General features: G+C 23.6%; 2 protein-coding genes across 8 annotated transcripts; one reads left to right on the top strand and one right to left on the bottom strand.

Moving 5' to 3' along the window:
• The first annotated feature begins 194 nt into the window (after window positions 1–194).
• Window positions 195–3,294, top strand: LOC550664 (deubiquitinase DESI2). 4 transcript variants are annotated; one of them, XM_003250734.4, is made up of 6 exons: window positions 195–428; window positions 1,309–1,490; window positions 1,551–1,623; window positions 1,709–1,802; window positions 1,875–2,016; window positions 2,097–3,294. In XM_003250734.4, exons 2-6 carry the CDS (start codon window positions 1,365–1,367, stop codon window positions 2,280–2,282), a joined length of 621 nt encoding a protein of 206 aa, XP_003250782.1. In that variant the 5' UTR covers window positions 195–428; window positions 1,309–1,364; the 3' UTR covers window positions 2,283–3,294. The 4 variants fall into 4 exon arrangements, with proteins under 4 accessions (XP_003250782.1, XP_623062.3, XP_006565935.1 ...); XM_623059.6 differs by having other exon boundaries at window positions 239–694; XM_006565872.3 differs by having other exon boundaries at window positions 239–428; window positions 1,248–1,490.
• A 4,005-nt stretch (window positions 3,295–7,299) lies between these two features.
• Window positions 7,300–18,964, bottom strand: LOC412132 (serine/threonine-protein kinase Genghis Khan). 4 transcript variants are annotated; one of them, XM_016910691.2, is made up of 27 exons: window positions 18,137–18,963; window positions 17,481–17,668; window positions 17,207–17,389; window positions 16,863–17,134; window positions 16,487–16,786; window positions 16,219–16,362; window positions 15,958–16,080; window positions 15,581–15,789; window positions 15,278–15,492; window positions 14,186–15,189; window positions 13,858–14,093; window positions 13,618–13,724; window positions 12,049–12,246; window positions 11,065–11,228; window positions 10,748–11,003; window positions 10,344–10,630; window positions 10,115–10,258; window positions 9,874–10,009; window positions 9,552–9,793; window positions 9,298–9,478; window positions 9,028–9,216; window positions 8,767–8,952; window positions 8,493–8,674; window positions 8,285–8,367; window positions 8,042–8,165; window positions 7,733–7,890; window positions 7,300–7,604 (listed from the first exon to the last, which is right to left on the bottom strand). In XM_016910691.2, exons 2-27 carry the CDS (start codon window positions 17,608–17,610, stop codon window positions 7,568–7,570), a joined length of 5,490 nt encoding a protein of 1,829 aa, XP_016766180.1. In that variant the 5' UTR covers window positions 17,611–17,668; window positions 18,137–18,963; the 3' UTR covers window positions 7,300–7,567. The 4 variants fall into 4 exon arrangements, with proteins under 4 accessions (XP_016766180.1, XP_395596.4, XP_026302256.1 ...); XM_016910690.2 differs by having other exon boundaries at window positions 7,491–7,604; window positions 8,285–8,383; window positions 18,137–18,964; XM_395596.7 differs by lacking the exon at window positions 12,049–12,246 and having other exon boundaries at window positions 8,285–8,383; window positions 18,137–18,962.
• Window positions 18,965–19,291: the final 327 nt, after the last annotated feature.

Here is a 19,291-nt window from a genome sequence, read left to right on the forward strand (position 1 = left end):
ATTTTTTAATTATTTCATTTTCTATATTACAATATATTTCTTTGTTACTATATTTATTATTACTAGAAAACTAAACTGAAAAATAATGAATATAATATAAAAAAATTAATAAAATATTTAATATTTTATTAATGTTTTATAATTTTTGATGTAAAAAAAATCTTTTAATAATTATTTAATATTCGATATTCATCTAGAGAAAATTATACTATATCCCTAGACAAATTTTATTCGTTTCTAATTATAAACAATTTGTGTAAATTCTTTTGAAAAATATTTAATATTAGTGATTATTATGTGCAATTAATTAAGTTTGTGACATAAAATAAATAATAAATATTTAAAACATATAATTAGACTTTTTAAGAAGAATTTTTGTCCATCATTTAGCACACTTTCAGTGAAGAGAGACTTCTTACTGACATAATGTATGCTATTTGCAAGTAACCGTTACGAATTTCAACTATTAAGTTAATGTTATTAAATTTTTATAGATAGAATAATTTTATTATCAAAATTAAAAAATCGATAATTTATTGTGGACATATTCACTTAAAATCATATAATGTATTCATATATTATTTAATATCAACAATTCTTTCAAGAAGATTTCGTGGAGATTATTTTTTCTATTCTATTATTTTATGACAAATTATAAAGAAATGTAGTTGTATTAAAATCTTGATATTTTTAGGTAACATAAATCATTATAAGCTATCACTTAACAAAGCCTCTAACCTAAAGATTCGTATAATATTATAGTTTTATTCTTCTTTTATAAAATATAATCATCTTTAATTTTTTATTCATTGTCATTTATATTTATATTTATATGTCAATAATCTTTATTTTTTATTAATATTAACAAAATAGCTTGAAATTATGAATCTAATTCATAATATTATTTGTTTATATTTTAAGATTAGCATTGTTATTAGTATTTGTAAAAAATAATATAATGTTAATTTTAATATTTCGTTTTTGTAATGAATTGCAATTAGAAAAATGTATTTATTGCTATGCATTTTATATATTCTTATATAATTTTATTTAGAGTTAATAATATTACTTATATGCATGAAATCATATCTTATTACCAAATAATTTATAAATATATATTTTTATTTTTTTTTGTATTTTTATTTTATTAAAATGAAATGTAGATATAATTAAATAATTATTTGAGAATTATAAATAATCATAAAATATAAGATATTTCATATTATAATTATTTTTTAATTTTATAGTAATTCCGTGGCTATTTGCTTAGAGTAGATCCAGTATATAGCAAACATATTTGCTTATTAGGTGCATAATTGGAACATAAGTAGTGCTGCTGTTCATCTCTTGAAGTACAGATATCTATGATGTTTTCATCAGGTCTTAGCTGCAATCTGTCCTTTCCCAGTTGTCTGGGTTATCCACAAGACAACGAAGAATTAATACCAAAAATGGCTAGAGAGCCAATAATTCTCAATGTTTATGATATGGTAAAGTATTTGATTTTTTTAAATTATCATATATATCTTAAAATAAATTTCTTATTTTAGTATTGGATAAATGAATATACTACACCAATTGGATTAGGTGTATTTCATTCAGGTGTTGAAATTTATGGAACAGGTATATTTATAAAATTTTTTAAATTTTATAAATTTTATATTGAGTTTTTTTATGTTTTAAAATTGAATTATATGAACTAATTTAGAATATGCATATGGAGGTCATTCTAAACCAATTTCTGGAATTTTTGAAATTACACCAAGAGTTGCTGAAGAATTAGGAGAACAGTTTAGATATAGGTAAGGATATTATTTCAATAAGAATATATTTAACTTATTTTAAAAGAAGAATAAATTTATTTTTCATTATAGGCAATCAGTACATATTGGATATACAGATTTCACAGAAGAAGATGTAACAAGAATTGTTACTGAATTAGGAAAAGATTTTAGGGGTGATCGTTATCATTTAATGAATAAAAATTGTAATCATTTTAGTAGTCAACTTACACTTGTATGTATATAAAAATATAATATAATTATTTTACAATTGATAGAATGTTAATATCATATTTTTATTTTAATTAATTACAGATTTTATGTGGCCAAGAAATACCAGGTTGGGTAAATCGTCTTGCATATTTTAGTTCTTGTGTACCATTCCTTCAGCGTTGTCTACCGAAGGAATGGCTAACACCCGATGCACTTCAACACTCTTTGAATCAAGTCAGTCATGAAAGTACATCTTCTGAAAGTACATCATCTGATACTTCCTTGTAACATTCGGCCAATTTTTTAAGACGAAGAGATCTAAAATGCCGTAGGAGTTATACCATTTAGAGAATTTATGCGCAAAGGAAGTTTATTATGACAGTAACTGTATCGCCCAAATTATGGAATCTGAGAAACAAAACCGTCAAGATGAGGTACAAATTTAATATTGTACTCTAGAATTCCTGTGGTGATTTAATAATACTGAAAAAATGCCTTTCTTGCAACATGTCGTCTTTTAAATTTTGGACGGCAGTTTACAATGTCGCGTGTGTTCTTTGTTGTATCATATGATCGAAATTTAATAGATATATACTTAATAGATAATTATGTATAAATCAAAGGCATGAAGAGACTGGAACTATTTATTTATTAATTAATCACTTTAATTTTTAAAAAAATTTTTTGCTAAGATTTTATACATAATAATTTTTATTTTGAATTGTATTTGAAAATTAATATTTGTAATATGCAATTTTCTCAAATTATATTTTAGAAATATTCAGTGATGTTTTTGTAAAAATTCAATAACCTGATTTTGACATTATAATTATTTATACTATACATATACATGCGACACCTCTCTGTACAGCTGCCATTAATATTGTTAGGAAATTTAAATTAAAAATGAATTTAATATTTCCATTCATATATAATAAATGATCAAATTACAAATAATTTATTTTTCATGTACGATTTAATGAAAATTTACTTCAAGAAGTTCTCTAATATATCTTTAACTATTTGAATTTAATATTTATAATTTTATAATTCAAATATTTTGAGTCAAACAATTTTGCACCATATGGATATTTCATACCACAAAGGTGCTCTTAAATTTTGCACAATATAGAATAATAGAATTATTATAATATTATAATTTCAGAAGCTTTTGCAATATTTAAAATTCATATAATAATTTCTTTTTAAATATCCATAGTATATAAAACATTACTGATGTTACTAAAACTATTGTTGACACCAAGTTTATAATGTTAAATGTTAAAAAAAAAAAGAAAAATTCATAAAGTTATTTGAATAAGTACAAAAAAATTTTGTTGAATGTATTATATTTGTAAAATGTAATACAAGAATCAAGTAACAATTAGTGCCAATTATAACTTTGCGTTAATTCTGTTTTAATGACTAACATTAAAAATTCATATGCTACATACAACTTATAAATGTTACCAATCATAAATATGTTATATTTAATGTTATCATGTGAATATCTTTTAATGAATTATTTAAAAAAATTTAGATAAACAATTATAAAAGATAAATTATATTTAAAATAATGCTTTTGTTATTTTATATAACAAATCTGAGTAAAATCATTAATCATCATTTACATAATCATATTATAGAGAAAAAATTTTTAAATTTAAAATTAATTTTATTAAAATTAATAAATTAATTTTTAATAAAATTATTTAATGCTAATTTATATATATATATATGTATGTATGTGTATATATATATATACACACACACACATTTATGTATAAATTAATATTAGATAATTATATATACATATATTTGTATTATATATGTATACAAACATCGTGTACTATATATACATATATATATATATAGTATAATATTATTAAATATTAATTTGTGTACTTCTGTATAATATAATAGAAAATTTTTTTTTGATATATATGAATTATATTTGCAAAAGAAAAAATTAAATATAATTATTCATTATTAACATTTTATAGATTAGAGCATTTTATGTTTTATATTCCTTATTGATAAGTATATTAATACAAAGTTATAAAATCAATTACTTATGCAATATAAAAATGAGAATAGCATATTAAAATGAAATATATAAAGCACAATATACTATATAAGTACAAAAGCTTATGTATCTTTTTAAATCTTTTTTATAATAATCAATTTATTGTTTCAGTAGGAATTTTCTTCTTACTGTTAATGATTTTTTTTCAAACAATAAATATTCTAATAACCATTATTTCGTTTTTTTAATTATAATAATGCCTAAATCTAATCTAACATTTTTTAAACAATTAGTAAATATATTTATATATACTTATATATTATGTTTATTAATACATTTTTTTTATACAAAGAAATTAAATTATTTTGTAATAACTTAGAGAATTATGAATTTATGAAACAAAATATATTCTTTCTTCATTCTTATCTTAAGAAAAATTTATAAAAAAAAAATATTTATACTGAATTACTGATTATTTTACAAAAACAAAAATTTAATCTTCTTTTTTACTAGTATAATTATAATTTACGCGCTTTAAATAATGTACAATGAAATACAATTTTTTATTCAAATGCTTGTAATTGCTTTTAATAAATATCGTAAATAATGCACATATTAATTATAAATAAATTCATAATATAGAATATATTAAACTAAGTTGCTAAAAAAGATTAATAATCAGGTCATTACATGCACTGGTACTAAACCAATGGGATACATAAATCAATATTAATTGTTACATAAAATATTCTAACAACTCGTAAAAAAGTAAAACTATTGAATCATACAATCTATATATGCATACATATAATCGTTCTATTTTCGTGCAGAATGCCAGTCGTACATTTTGATTATGCGTAAAAAGAAAGCATAATTATAGCGAAAAATTTACAAAAGAACATACTCAAAATTTTAATCATATATGTGCATACTAAAAAAAAAAAAAAAAAAAAGAAAAAATTGAAGATTTAAAGGATCTAAAATCAAGTTGATATATATTCAAGATCTTATTTGGAAATTGAATTATTTACAAAAATATAAAATCAATGCTATACAAAGTGACTATTTTTTCATATGTTCTATCTATAGACAAATTCGGTTCAAATACTAAGCAATATAAAAAACAGATACTTTGATTTTAGAACCTTTAAGTAACAATGGCGAATAATAGGCAAATTATTGAATTCTGTTGGTAAGTACAATAACACATACATTGCTACAATTTATAAACATATGGTGATATTTCTAGAATATCATTCGTTCTAGAACTCATTTTCAAACTTTATTTTATTCCAGTACGGATAGTAATACCTGTACTATTACATTCTTTATTTGATAACATTAACACTTTTTCTTCTATCAACGGTTTCTTCTATATTTTTAATATAAGAATGTCAAACCTATTGCAATCGATATATATTTTATTTATAATTATATTTCCATATCTTACCATTACACAAATTTGATGAAGATGTTTCAAATTTTTTTTAATATTATACTCATGTATAGTTATATTATGCTAACTATGTCTTTAATGATGATCTTTTAAAGAGTTGGAACTTTAATTTTTCATGTATTGATTTTTTAAATATTTGTCAATATTTTATGAAAATAAGAAAGAATTCGGAATATAGCATATTTTTTATCGTAATATTTTTCATTTCATAAACTTTTTGACATTTTTAAAATCTTTTTTATTAAAATTCATTATAAATATATGCAAATTTAAATGCATGATTCAGAATTATTTTTTACAAGTAATTTTCATGTACTTAAAAATTGAATCGGTAGTTATTACTGTACTTATTAAATTTTTACTATATGACATATTTAAAGATATAAAGATAAAGAAGTATTCTCAATCTCCATAATTTTTTGAATAATAATGGAACAACTTGGGATTGATTATTAAATATCATTTCATATATTAACTATTTGCATAGAATTCTAAGATAATTTATTCTACCAACTCTTTTTTTTTCTTTTAATATAGTTAGCAAATTTTTATAAATGTACATGAAAAATGTATATATTTTGTACATTAAAACATACAAAATTCGCTACATTATTTTCATTTTTATTGTAATTTTATTTGTTTTGTTTTAATTTTATAATTAAAAAATTGTAATTGATTAATTATTAAATAATATTTTTTGAAAAATTTCAAAATAATATTTTTTCATTTGCTTTTAATTTTTTTAATACAAAAATAACAATGTTATAATATCATATAATCTTTTTAGTATTTTTTTGAAACTGTTGCAAAATGAATAGAAATTTTTAATCAAAATAAATGATTTTTTATCATTTTTATTTTCGATTCTATTCTCAGTCATTATGCATTGCACTTTCTAATATAATTGAATCATCAAATTTTAAATATATACATTTTTTAAAAAACAAATTCATATTTTCATATTAATACTTATTGCATTAATTTTAATAAAAAATAGAAAATTTATAAGAGAAAAATCAATTTTCATTGCAGTAAGGACAAATTAATATTCATCATTGTTCTTTTAGTATTACAAATATAATACTTATACATCATGTAAAAGTATATATACTCGTTTTTTTAAATATAATAATAATAATTATTAGCAGGAGCTTCAAATACATTGCACGATTAGTTTTACTATTCACATGCTCAATAAAATGATGCACCTTACTGCATTATGATATAATTGAAAATATTTAGTCATATCAAGGCATCAGATTGACTTATTTTCATTGAATTAATTTTTTTACTAAGAATGATTAATTATATAATTTACTTCAAACATACTATAGGTAGATTCAAAAGTAGCTACAATAGATTAATTAGATTCATTTTTTATTGCTAAGTAATTTGACTGAGATTTAGATTTTTATTAACTTAAAAGCAATTAATTGAAGATAAAAAATTAAAATTATGCAAAATATCTGCGTTAAAATTCAAAAATAAAAAAAAAAAATAAAATTAAAATGATTCAGCCTACTTTGATAATATATGGCATCTTAAAGATGATTTTCAATGATTTTCAAACATAAATTATTTACAATAATTTATCATTACATTAACTTTAAATTGCTTTGTTAAGTATATAACTTATTATGTATAAGTTCTTGAAAACCAGAAAGTTATTGCGATAATAGTACCATAAGCTAATATATATTAATGTTAATATATTTATCAAATTTTTGTACTGAACTAAATAATTAAAACGGTGCAACTTTTCAATTCATTTGTATATGTATACGAGTATTATGCCTTTTGTTAGATATTTATAATAAACATAATGCACAAAGTTAAGAAAATTTATTGCACAGAATAAAAAAAAGAAAAGAAATGCGATAACTTTCTAGCTAAAAATCAAACACGAATATCATTCTGTGTAAAAATGTTATCATAGATACTGTAATCTTATTGTTCAAATAATGTATATGATTACAGTAAGTTATTAATGTTGAGAAAAATATTAAATTAATTTTTATGAATCATATGAAGATGAACCATGATCATGAGCAGGACTTGGAGGTGTCGATGGATTTGAACTGTTATTTGAAGCTATTGAATGTCTAGGACTTCCACCAGAAGTGTGTTCCTATATTAGTAAAAAATTTAACATATTTATCAAAAAGGGATTTTTTAATTTTTTTTAGTAAAACAATTTAAATGTTTACTATTTATGTTTTTATGTTTGATTCATATTTTTCACAAAGAAAAAAATACCTTATCATGTAAAGATGCAATGCTACCAAGAGAAAGTGGAGTATGCGATCGTAGATGCACAGATTCCGAATCAACTTGGTCCACAGGAGTACGTGGTAATGAAGGTGGAGTAGCAGTTGGTCTTGGAGGTGCCGGTCCTCTACGTGATGATGTTGAACCTAAAATAAAATATAAATATGTACATAAATTTATATATAATATAAATTATATATAATATATAAATTTATATATAAAAAATAATATATATATATATATATATATATATATATATATATATGTGTAATTATATGTAATTTTATATATTTATACCATTATGTGGCGAATATCCAGAATTTCTAGATATATGAGAACTAAGACGTCGAGTATCAGAAGGTGGGTGCCTAGGAGGCAATGGTGCTGGTTTACTTGATGTTTGAATTGCAGGACTGTATAACTAGAAAAAAATATATATATGTACATATTCATAAATAAATGAATTGATTCTTTTATTTGAAATCTGATTTTTTAAAATATCTTTAAAAAAAATATTTAAAACTATAATTTAATTCTTACTCTTTGTTGGCTACTATGAAGATGAGAACTACTGTGATGACCGGTATGTTGTTGATCAGCTGTTTCGAGTGTAGTAGGCAAGTCTAACAACCGTTGAATCTAATATATACATAGATACATATATATATATATATATACATATATATATATATATATTTTATAAAATATAAAATTCATATATATAAGCAAAATTGAAATTTGAACTTACCTGTATTCCATTACCTGGACCCATATGACTAATATGATTAAAATTCGTCGGAGCGGATATCATTTTAGAACGTCTATCAGTGGGACGAATAGCCCTATTTCCTTCTCTTAATGAAAATCTTCTTCGCGGTTTTGTCATTTGTCTACCACTTGGATCTAATGGCGTTAAATTAAGTAGTTCTCCTAATTATATTAAACCGAATATTATATTAATTATACCTTCATATATTCAATCATACATATTTGTTATTATTAAATTAATAAAATATACTAACGTTGATGTAAATTACTCAAAAAAATAACATGTGGCATATCATTAATGATACAAGAAGTTAGAGAACCTGAAGTATTTAGTGGTCGTGCTCGTTTTACATTAAGTGTTTGCAACCAGTCTCCAGTTGTACAATCAAACACATCAATGTGAGTCTCACTGTATACTAATAAATAGCCTTCACAATAACCTATAATACAAATATAAAATTATGATTTTACTTTAATACATTATATATGTTCTATATCATATGAAATATACTTACTAACTGCTGTAGGAACAGCGGGATACATAATTTCACGATCTCTACTTTTTCTACCTTGGCTGTCAACATAAACTGCCAATGTATGGAAGACTAATAAAAATTCACCACGTGGCAATTCAATACAACGTAAAGCATCCACAGCACTATATGTAAGAAAACCTAAGAGAGTATTCTCAGAATGGACCAATGCTAAAATATAAAATAAAAAATTTAAACTAAATATATAAAAAAAAAAGAAATTTAAAATAATTTAAAATAAAATTTATTTACAAATAGGATGATGGTCTCCTAAGATGCTGTAGATAGAAAATCCAGAAGGATACCCAACACAGAAACGACCTTCAGAAAGAATTTGTAAAGTTTGTGCGTGACATGATAACATCAATTCACGTATACGTTTATGACGTGTTTTCGTACGTGTAATTTCATAAATAATGATTTGTGATGTATTCTGAATCAAAAAAAAAAAAAAAATTATCAAAATAGAAATTATATTAATATTACATACACATAACATGTCTTACCTGTTTCTTTATGGCAACACACAAACAATAAGTTAATGGACTTCGACGGACTATGCCTGTCGTTAAAGTTATGCATCCTTTAGTTTCTGCAACTTTAATCCATTCAACTTCATCTCCATCTAATGCACGTACTGGAACCAGCCGTACATGACGTTGTTTTCCACTTAAAACTACTATTAATTGTTCTTCTGTTACATATTCCAGTAAATATATTTTCTTGCCTTCCCCTACTCTTGCAATTTCTTTCAAATATAACATACAAATTAATTATAATAATATAATTCCTATATATATATATGTATATATATAAAATAAAACATACCGCTACGATCTAAATCTAAACAGAAGAGACCTTCTTCTGTACCAATGACTAGACGATCTGGATCAATAATAGCTCCTGACATCACATTTTTAATGAGCGCCAATGTATTATCTAATAATTCTTTTGCTCTAAAAATCTACAAGATAAAAAATAATAAAATCAATAATAAAATTATTGATAAATATAATTAATCGATATTTTTCTAATATAATAAATATATACATTATTATATTATATTTACCGTTGTATTAGGAAGATTATTTTTCTTTAGTATTCTATGCAATTCACTTAAAGCAACTACCCATTTTGTTTTTTCACTTTCAGTGTCTGCAAGCATTAACGTATGATTTCTTAAACCAGGTGGTTCTAGCAGAGATGTTGTTATCTAAAAAAATATGAAATAAAAATAAATCATAAAGATAAAAATAATATATTAAAAAATTATAGCAATGAAACATTTTAGAAATTACCCTAAATATGCATGGAATATCTTTTTTTGTAGCATGTATGACATCTGAATCTCGAACAGAACTAACGCTAAATTCTTCATCACGCATATCCAAAACTTGAGACACGTAAACAGATGGTAATGCATTACGATCTGGTGAAATATCATAAAGAAATAATTTAAAATCGCAAACCACCACGAATTGACGAACCCAACCCTTTTTTACTCCACCCATTTTTGGCACTTTAACATATCCTTCGTATGCCGTACCTATTCCTCGTGTAGGATCAATACCTAATGGTCGTTTTGCTGGAAAAAAATTATTTATTATCATTTTTTTAAATATTTAAAATATTAAATTCTTTCAAATTAAAAAATTTCTTCAAATATTTGAATTATATGAAATGATTTCCTAAAAAAACTTACTTTGATCATGTGGTACTGGGCACATTGGTGGAACTTTATCACAACAAGGCATATGACATGCAAAACCACATACTTCACATACTACTCCTTGTCTAGTTAAACCTACCATCAGTGAAGTACAATGGTTACATTTTGTAGGTGTTGAAAATGTTCTTACTAAAAATTGATGAGATTTTGGTTTTGGTTGAAGATTGGTTTGTCCATGAGATGTTGATGATTTATTGAGAAGCTCATGGGATAATGGTGATGTTGGATCCTAGAATTTAACATATATTAAATTTCAAAAAATATTTAATTTTACTTATAATTATACTTACAATACTAAGTTCAGATAAATTGCTTTTACTACTGGAAATACTTGGTGCACGATTATCCTCAATATCACCTTCCACACTATCTGCACTTCCATGACGTGTACTGCTTGCGGTTTCTTTCAAAAAATGTTCCAAATATGACATTTGAGATGTAGGACGTTCTAAAACTAAAATATAAAAAGAAAATATTATAAATTAATATAATAAAATTAATAAAAAATATTTTAATTATAGAATGTTGAAATTATTTTTAATGTTAAATTATTAAAAACAAAAATATATGTAATATTTTTATCTATAATTATCAAGATATAAAAAATATAAAAGTAAAAAAATTTTTTTTCTAGAAAATAGATATTTTTCTTTATAAAAAATCAATATAAATTTTATAATATTTTTTTTTTCAATATTTTAATATAATCACTGCACTCCAATTCGCACCACACAAATTTGTTAAAATAGTAATCATTATTATGCAGATAAAGATTGATGATTGTTCATCAGCAAGAATAGCAAGCATGTAGTAAAATATATCAAAAAATCAATCAGACCAAACAATCTAAAGGCGAAAACATTTAGACACAACATACCTGTTAATTATTTAATTACAAAACTGAGTGATTATCAGCTACTAAAATTAACAAAGGACAACCATCACCTAAAATGATGAAAGACTACTAACACTATTCTTAATCAAGAGATGATTATTTTCAACATACAAGAAACACATAATAGATTTTCAAGATAATTGACATTATTTCTAAACTAACATAGAGCTATGTTTTAAATCAAAATAATGTATCTTTACTTTTTTCAACATAAAAACATTTAATGTTTTATAATATTACATTATAAGAAAATATTTCAATATATATTAAATATAATATTATATAATATTATTTATTAAAAAAACATAGCACTATGTTTTGTAATTAGCATCCCAGTTGACTAGTCAATCAAAATCGCGTTTTGTGCCACTTCATTTACCGGGTGGCGATATGATGTCGACGGCATTCTGACTGATGAATGTGTTGACGGGAACGAATCTAGTTAATAAGCGACATGTCGTGACGCGGGGAGCACGCATTACTGGTAGGGGTGACGATGGCTGATGTACGATGATGCGTTGGGATTTGGTGCTAACGATGTTTGGAGATTTTCTTGACGTTTTGCTGGATAGGACAGCTGTCACAAATACAGTTTGAAGATGAGCAACAAGAGGCCCCAGACACAGCTCGTTACGCCAATAAACAGAGGTACTTTGTAGTCTAGAAATCAGAATCGCATACCGTACCGGAGAACCGAATTACTATGCTGGATAGGTATCCAAATAGTAACGATCTCTATTATTGGTAAAATAAGTATTGGCAATAGATTTATATCAATTATAAATATAGAAATACTTAAGTATATCATATACAATATAAAATATTTTATATAAAATAAAATGTTAAAACATCAAAATCAATAATAATTTCAATAAAAATATGCATACTCAATTCATATTTATATATAATATTTATCAAATTTAACATATTTTAAAAATATATTCAATTTTTTGATATTATTAAAAAAAATTCATATTTTTAATTATATATCTGTGTGCATTATATTTATATTTATAATTATGTTTTAAAGTACATTTAAATATAAATTTAGAAATACACACCAAAACTTCTATAACATTTATAAAAAATATTAAGAAAATGAAAAAGATAATCACACACTGACTCATACAATTTAATATCAAGCCATTAATTAAACTAATGCAAACTATGTAGGAAAATAAATAATATTTAATTATATTTTTAAATTTTTATATTTTTCTATTAAAATTGAAAAAAATTATTAAATCATAGTTATAGCTTTATAATGGCTTGTAATTTTAGTTATAATATAAGAAACATTCTACATAATTATAAATTTATGCATAAATATGCAATTATAAAGAATCATGTATGTCATCCATGCATCTTCACAACAAACTTTTATTATTTATGTTAATTGATATTTATTTTTATTAGAGAAAAAGAGTTAATAAGCAAATTTTAAAATTTTATGTTGATAGAAGTATGAATGCTATATATGATTCCTGTTATAAATTTTATAACAATTTTTGATTATATTTGATTTTTACTATATGCATGCAAATTGAATTACTAAAAAACACATTTATATAAAAACATTTTTGGCATTTAAATCACATATTGTATTGTATATCCAATATATAAATATATATCTATTTATCTAATAAATAAATAAAATTCTGCACCTATTTATTACTAACATTTAATTATATTTAAAATATAATTCGTGCCACAAAGAACTTAGAATAAACAAGAACAGTTGTAAACAAGTTTGTAAAATAAAACAATGAATAAATATATTATCGTCTAAACACTGTATGAGAAAGATTAAAAGATTTACAAATTACATACATAGCATGTATTGCAGCAGTTTGTATAATAATATTTGATACAGAATTTTTATAAAAACGTAACAATAAGATTTTTAAGAAATTTGTTTTTGTAACAGTATTAAATGAAATATACTTACAGCCATCGCCTGTGTCAAGCCTCGCTTGTAATTCTTTTATTTGCATTTCTTTACGTTTTATTTCATGTGTGAGTGTATCGAATCGTTGTCTAAAATCTCTTAATTCCCTAAATAAATAATAATATAGAATTATTAAATTATATTAATAACAATTAAACAAAAATTTTATTACATTAATTTACTATTATTATTACTATTATACTAATTTTTATTATCAAAATTTGTTTTGAAGATAATTACTTTTGAGCAGCAATTAAATCTGAACGCGTTTTTGTAAGTTCTTCAGATATTGCTTGTTTAGCTTGTATTTCGCTTTGTAAAGAACTTTGTAAATTTAAAAGTTCCATTTTATCAAGTTTCTGTGATCTACGATTTCGCCAATTCTTATCCGCCATTGTAGATCCACTTCCTACACCACCCACACCACCAGAATGTTTTAGAAATTCTAATTCTTCAGTCATTTTCGTAGCTAATGCCTGAAATTTTTTTAATATAATATAATTTTAATATAATCAAACAATTTTCAATATATGTAATTAAAAAAATACACTTTCTAAAGAAAACAAACCTGCAAGTATCCTCTAGCATCTTTTTCATCAGATACCCATTGAATAATTTCAGTAATCTGAGCTTCCCATTGTGCAATAGCTTCCTTTTTATTTCTTAGTTCTTCATATTCTTCTTCTAATTGTCGTCTTTCACCTTGTATTCTGTTAACACTATCAGTAAGAGTGTTAAGTTCTAACATAAGTTTTTTATTTTCTTCGACTAGCATAATTTTTTCTCTTTCATGACGTCTATTTAACTCGTTTATAGTTTCCTCGCTATCAGTAATATTTTCTAATCTTGCAGTATCTAGTTTTTCTTTCGTTAATTGAACTTCTCTTTCCAGCAAATCTCTCCTTGTTTCAGTTTCATGTAATTGTTCTTGAAGACTACGAATTTCAAGATTGAACCTACTTTGCTGTTGATTTAAATTTTCATTGTATTGAACTTCAAGTTTCTCAACTTCTGCTTTTAACCTATTAATCTCTTGCGTTGCTAATGCATGATTTGCACCTGCATCATTTCCTATAGATCTTTGTCTAATTTTTTCTGTTTCTTCTTGCATTTGCTTACAATATTCTTCACTACGTTCTCTTAATTTTCTTTCTTTACTTGTTTCAGCCATAGCCTCTTCAACTCGATTTTCTAATTCTCTTCGTAACTTTTCAGCTTTTCTAATATCATGTCGCAAACTATCAACTTTTTGCATTACAACTTCCAATTCTTCTTCTTTATCTCTAACTTGTCTAGATAATTTTTGTTTTTGTTGTCTTAATTCGGATAATTTATCTGTAACTTCAGTATATTCAGCCATTGCTAATTTACGTTGTGTTAATGCATCTTTTAATTCTTTATCTTGAAGTTTAAGCTTTTCTTGTGCATCTAATTTATCTTTAATAGCTTCTTCTTTTTCTAATCGAAGAGAACGTACTAATTTTTCTAATTCTCGTAATTTTGTTATATCACCGTTATCTAAATTACGTAATTCACGGGGAATTTCCATAGATTTTAATTGTGATTCCAATTCTAAAAATATAAGTATAAAACAATAACAGTATTAATCATTCATATATTTATAATAATATTAAAAATATATATATATATATATACATACCACAGTTGCGTTTAGTAAGTGTATTTATTTCATCCTGAAGTTTTCTTGTTGCATTATTAGAATCAGGTGATATACCAGGAGAAGAATGATTCATATTAATTTGTTTTTTTAAATCATCAAGTGTTTGTATTAGTTGTGCATTTTCTTCCTCCAGCATCTGCATACGTTTATCCTTTTGAGTTATAGCAGATAAACAACCAAGATCTGATATGCAACTGTTAATTTACAATTTATAAATATATAAAATTATATCAAATACTTCTTTTTTATAATAAATATAAAAAAATAATAAATTTTACTTGCCTTCCTTGAGTAAAAGTAAAACCAACGAATGGTAAATGTAATGCAGAAAACGCAGAATTTGCTGCTGGTGGAACAGCATCAGAACTACGGACATCTGTATCATCAACATCAAAATTTGATGTATCAGTTGGTGAAGAAACTTCAGGAATATAAGGTGCAGTACTGTCTCTAAGAGTATCCCAATTTACTCCTTCAAACCATGGATGTTTCTGTTTTTATATAATTATGAATCTTATTATTAATACTAAGTATTTTATGAAATGTAATTTTTTATTTATTATTATATTTTTAAATTTATATTATATTAATATTATATATTTATATTAAATATCTTAATTACTATAATATATATATATTTATATTAAATATATTAATACCTTAAAATCGTCAATTCCATTTTGACCTAATCTAAATTCTGAACTACATATTAATTTTCTCATTAAATCTTTAGCTTCTTCAGAAACTTCATATATATCATCTGCTGGAAAGTCAAAGCAATTCTGAAATTAAATAAAATATATATTAGAGTATTTAATTGAATTAAATTAAATACATATTAGAGTATTTAATACATATATGTAATAATTAAGATTATTATTATATTATTGTATTATAAATAGTTTAAATTATTTAATAACCTTATGGTTCATAATTTTTCCATAAGTTTCGACTAGAGATTCTGCATAGAAAGGTGTTTCTCCATATAACATTTCATACATACATACTCCTAAAGACCACCAATCACATTCAGGTCCATATTGTCCTTGTCCATCTTCCATTGCCTATAAAAATTTTAATATATTTTTTTTTAACATTTATAAATTCGTAAAATATTAATACTATTTAATTAATACAATGTAGAAATTATAAAATAATGTTTAGAATAATATAAAAATATAATTTTACCCTTAAGATTTCTGGGGAAATATAATCTGGTGTACCAACAGCAACATTACTTTGTGCAGTGCCATCTTCAAATAATCGTAAACAAGATCCAAAATCTGCTAATCTAATATGACCATTTGCATCTAATAAAACATTATCAGGTTTAATATCACGGTGTACATAACGTAAATCATGTATGGACCCAATAGCCAGAACCATTTCAGCTATATAAAAACGTGCCATATCTTCAGGAAGGCGATCTTCAAATTTGCTCAACAGTGTTAATAAATCTCCACCACAGTAATAATCCATGACCAAGTACTGCATATGATTATTTAAAAGATATTTTTAAATTTATAAATATTAATAATTTTTATTAATAATGTTAAAATATTACCAAATTATTGTCATCTTGAAAGGCATAATGAAGATTTGTGATCCATCTACGATCACCATACACCAATACATCTCTCTCTTCTCTAAAGTATGCAGTTTCTGCACGCTTTAACATTTCCCATTTATTCAAAATTTTCATTGCAAATACTTTATCTGAACCACGCATTCTCACAACACATACTTCACCAAATGCACCTCTACCAATAACTTTTACTATTTCAAAATCTTCTCGTGCCAATTGCAAACTCTTTATGCAAGTAGCCACTGGTTTTACTATAAAAACATAAATTTTATTACAAAAAAATTTATTATTCTTTAAAAATATATTATGTATATATGATGTACCAAATTCAATAAAATCTGAGACAGTCTTTTCACGCCTTAAGGAAGAATTACAACATTCATCATATAAGACAAGTAAAATATCAATAAGTGTCTCAATAGAAAATGTGTGTCCTATTCTTCCTTCTCCTTGAACAGGACCACCAATAAAAAGAGATTCTAATTGGCGTAACCTTCCTCCTATGCCTATAAAAACAATTTTATTTAACTTTCTCAATATTTTTTTATCTATAATATATATATTATAAAATCATTTTTCATATATTCGAAAATATACCATTGATTGCAAGTCCCTTTGGCATAATATCAGGAGGAGGTTGATTATATTGATGCTGCGACGAATCTGACATGTCTCTTTTTCGCATAAGTTGTTCTTTACCAAAATTTTTGGACACTACTTCTGTCATTTTTAATAATATTATTCAATAATATCTCAAACCACCACATTATGATGTGATGTCTATCCTAAAATATTAAATTTTTATATAATATTTAATACATAATTAATAATTATATTATATATATATATTTTTTGTTTTAATTGAAATTAATAAAATAATTATAATATATATTATAACATATACAAAACAAGTATTATAACATATTTGTTATTTATTAATTAAATCTCTTTTTCTTTTATTTAATTAAATAAGTTTTTTTCACATTATAAATAATCATATGAATATTAATAATTTGACAAATATTTTAAATATAAATATAAATATAAATATAAGTATATACAATAAAAATATTTATTGAAATTAATATCTAATTATACATAATTATATTTAGTTAAAACATCATTTTTTAAATTAAATAATATTATAAATAAAATATTAAAATGTTTAAAAAATTTATGTTATAATATATTTTTACATCTGTAAATATAGAAAAATTATTTAAAAATATAAATATACGTATATATTCATTTACCTTAAAAAGATAATTTCCACTAGACATATCTAAATAGATTCACTTTCACTGTTTAAATATTAATTTTGTTTACAACCATACAGCAATCATTTTCCGATTATGTTATCGGTACATGATCAGTACGCTTTGAGCTTCTTTTATCCTTATGCAAAGAATGTCAAAAATCAATTCCCTTTAACTTAGCATGGTATATATGTCCACACACCACTATGTGTAAAACAATCGAGTTTCATTTAATTCATCATCGGCCATGGTGCCGGAATTACTCACATCGGAAATTACGTAACTGCTATAAAGATAGCCAAAATATTTGGCGAAGAAAACACGCAACAAGAGAAATACGTGTAAATAAAACGTACAGACAAAAATAGTGCAATGGGGTAGGGCACCGCATTCGCGATTAACGAGTTCAACAAAATCACCAAGACAACTATTGTAGAAGAAATCGGTATTGTATAGTAGAACTATACAGTACTTATTTAATGAAATAATTATAAAATGAAACGTACATAAATATTTAAGCCCATTGTCCCAATTTCTAGTATAACCTCGTCGCGGCACTACACTCTCATTCCGATCAAATTTGTGACGTAAAATTCCTATCGCATGTGAGAAAGATGTTTTGAGTGAAAGGCTTTTTCTTTGTCGATTCGAACTATTTGCTCAAATGATTCAAACATATCTGCTGAAACGACGCGTCACGCTATAATATTGGTTTAATTGTTTATTATGCGCACCATTCGTTTATCACAAAACATCTTGCATGGCCACCTCCAAACCCCCAACAATTTGGTTGACCCCCTAGTAGGCCTCATATAGAAAAAAATATGGCAGTCCTACGTCATTGAAAATACCTATGATAACTCAGAATATAGATAGATTTACTATTTGAAAATTTTTTATCGAAGAATATAAAATGAATTCACAATAATAATTTTATTACATTGAAATTATCAAATTATTTATATAATTTTATTTTTCTTTTTTAAATATTTTTATAAATAATTATAATTAAATATAAATATTTCTTACAAATCAAATTAATAATTAATGAGTTAATCGTATTTAATAAAATAAAATATTTATAATCTAATAAAATAAATAAAATAAAAATATAAATTTTTTAATTTTTAAAATTTTATTTTTAATATAAAA

This window comes from Apis mellifera, linkage group LG2 (assembly GCF_003254395.2).
Source record: "Apis mellifera strain DH4 linkage group LG2, Amel_HAv3.1, whole genome shotgun sequence".
Lineage (NCBI taxonomy): Eukaryota > Metazoa > Arthropoda > Insecta > Hymenoptera > Apidae > Apis > Apis mellifera.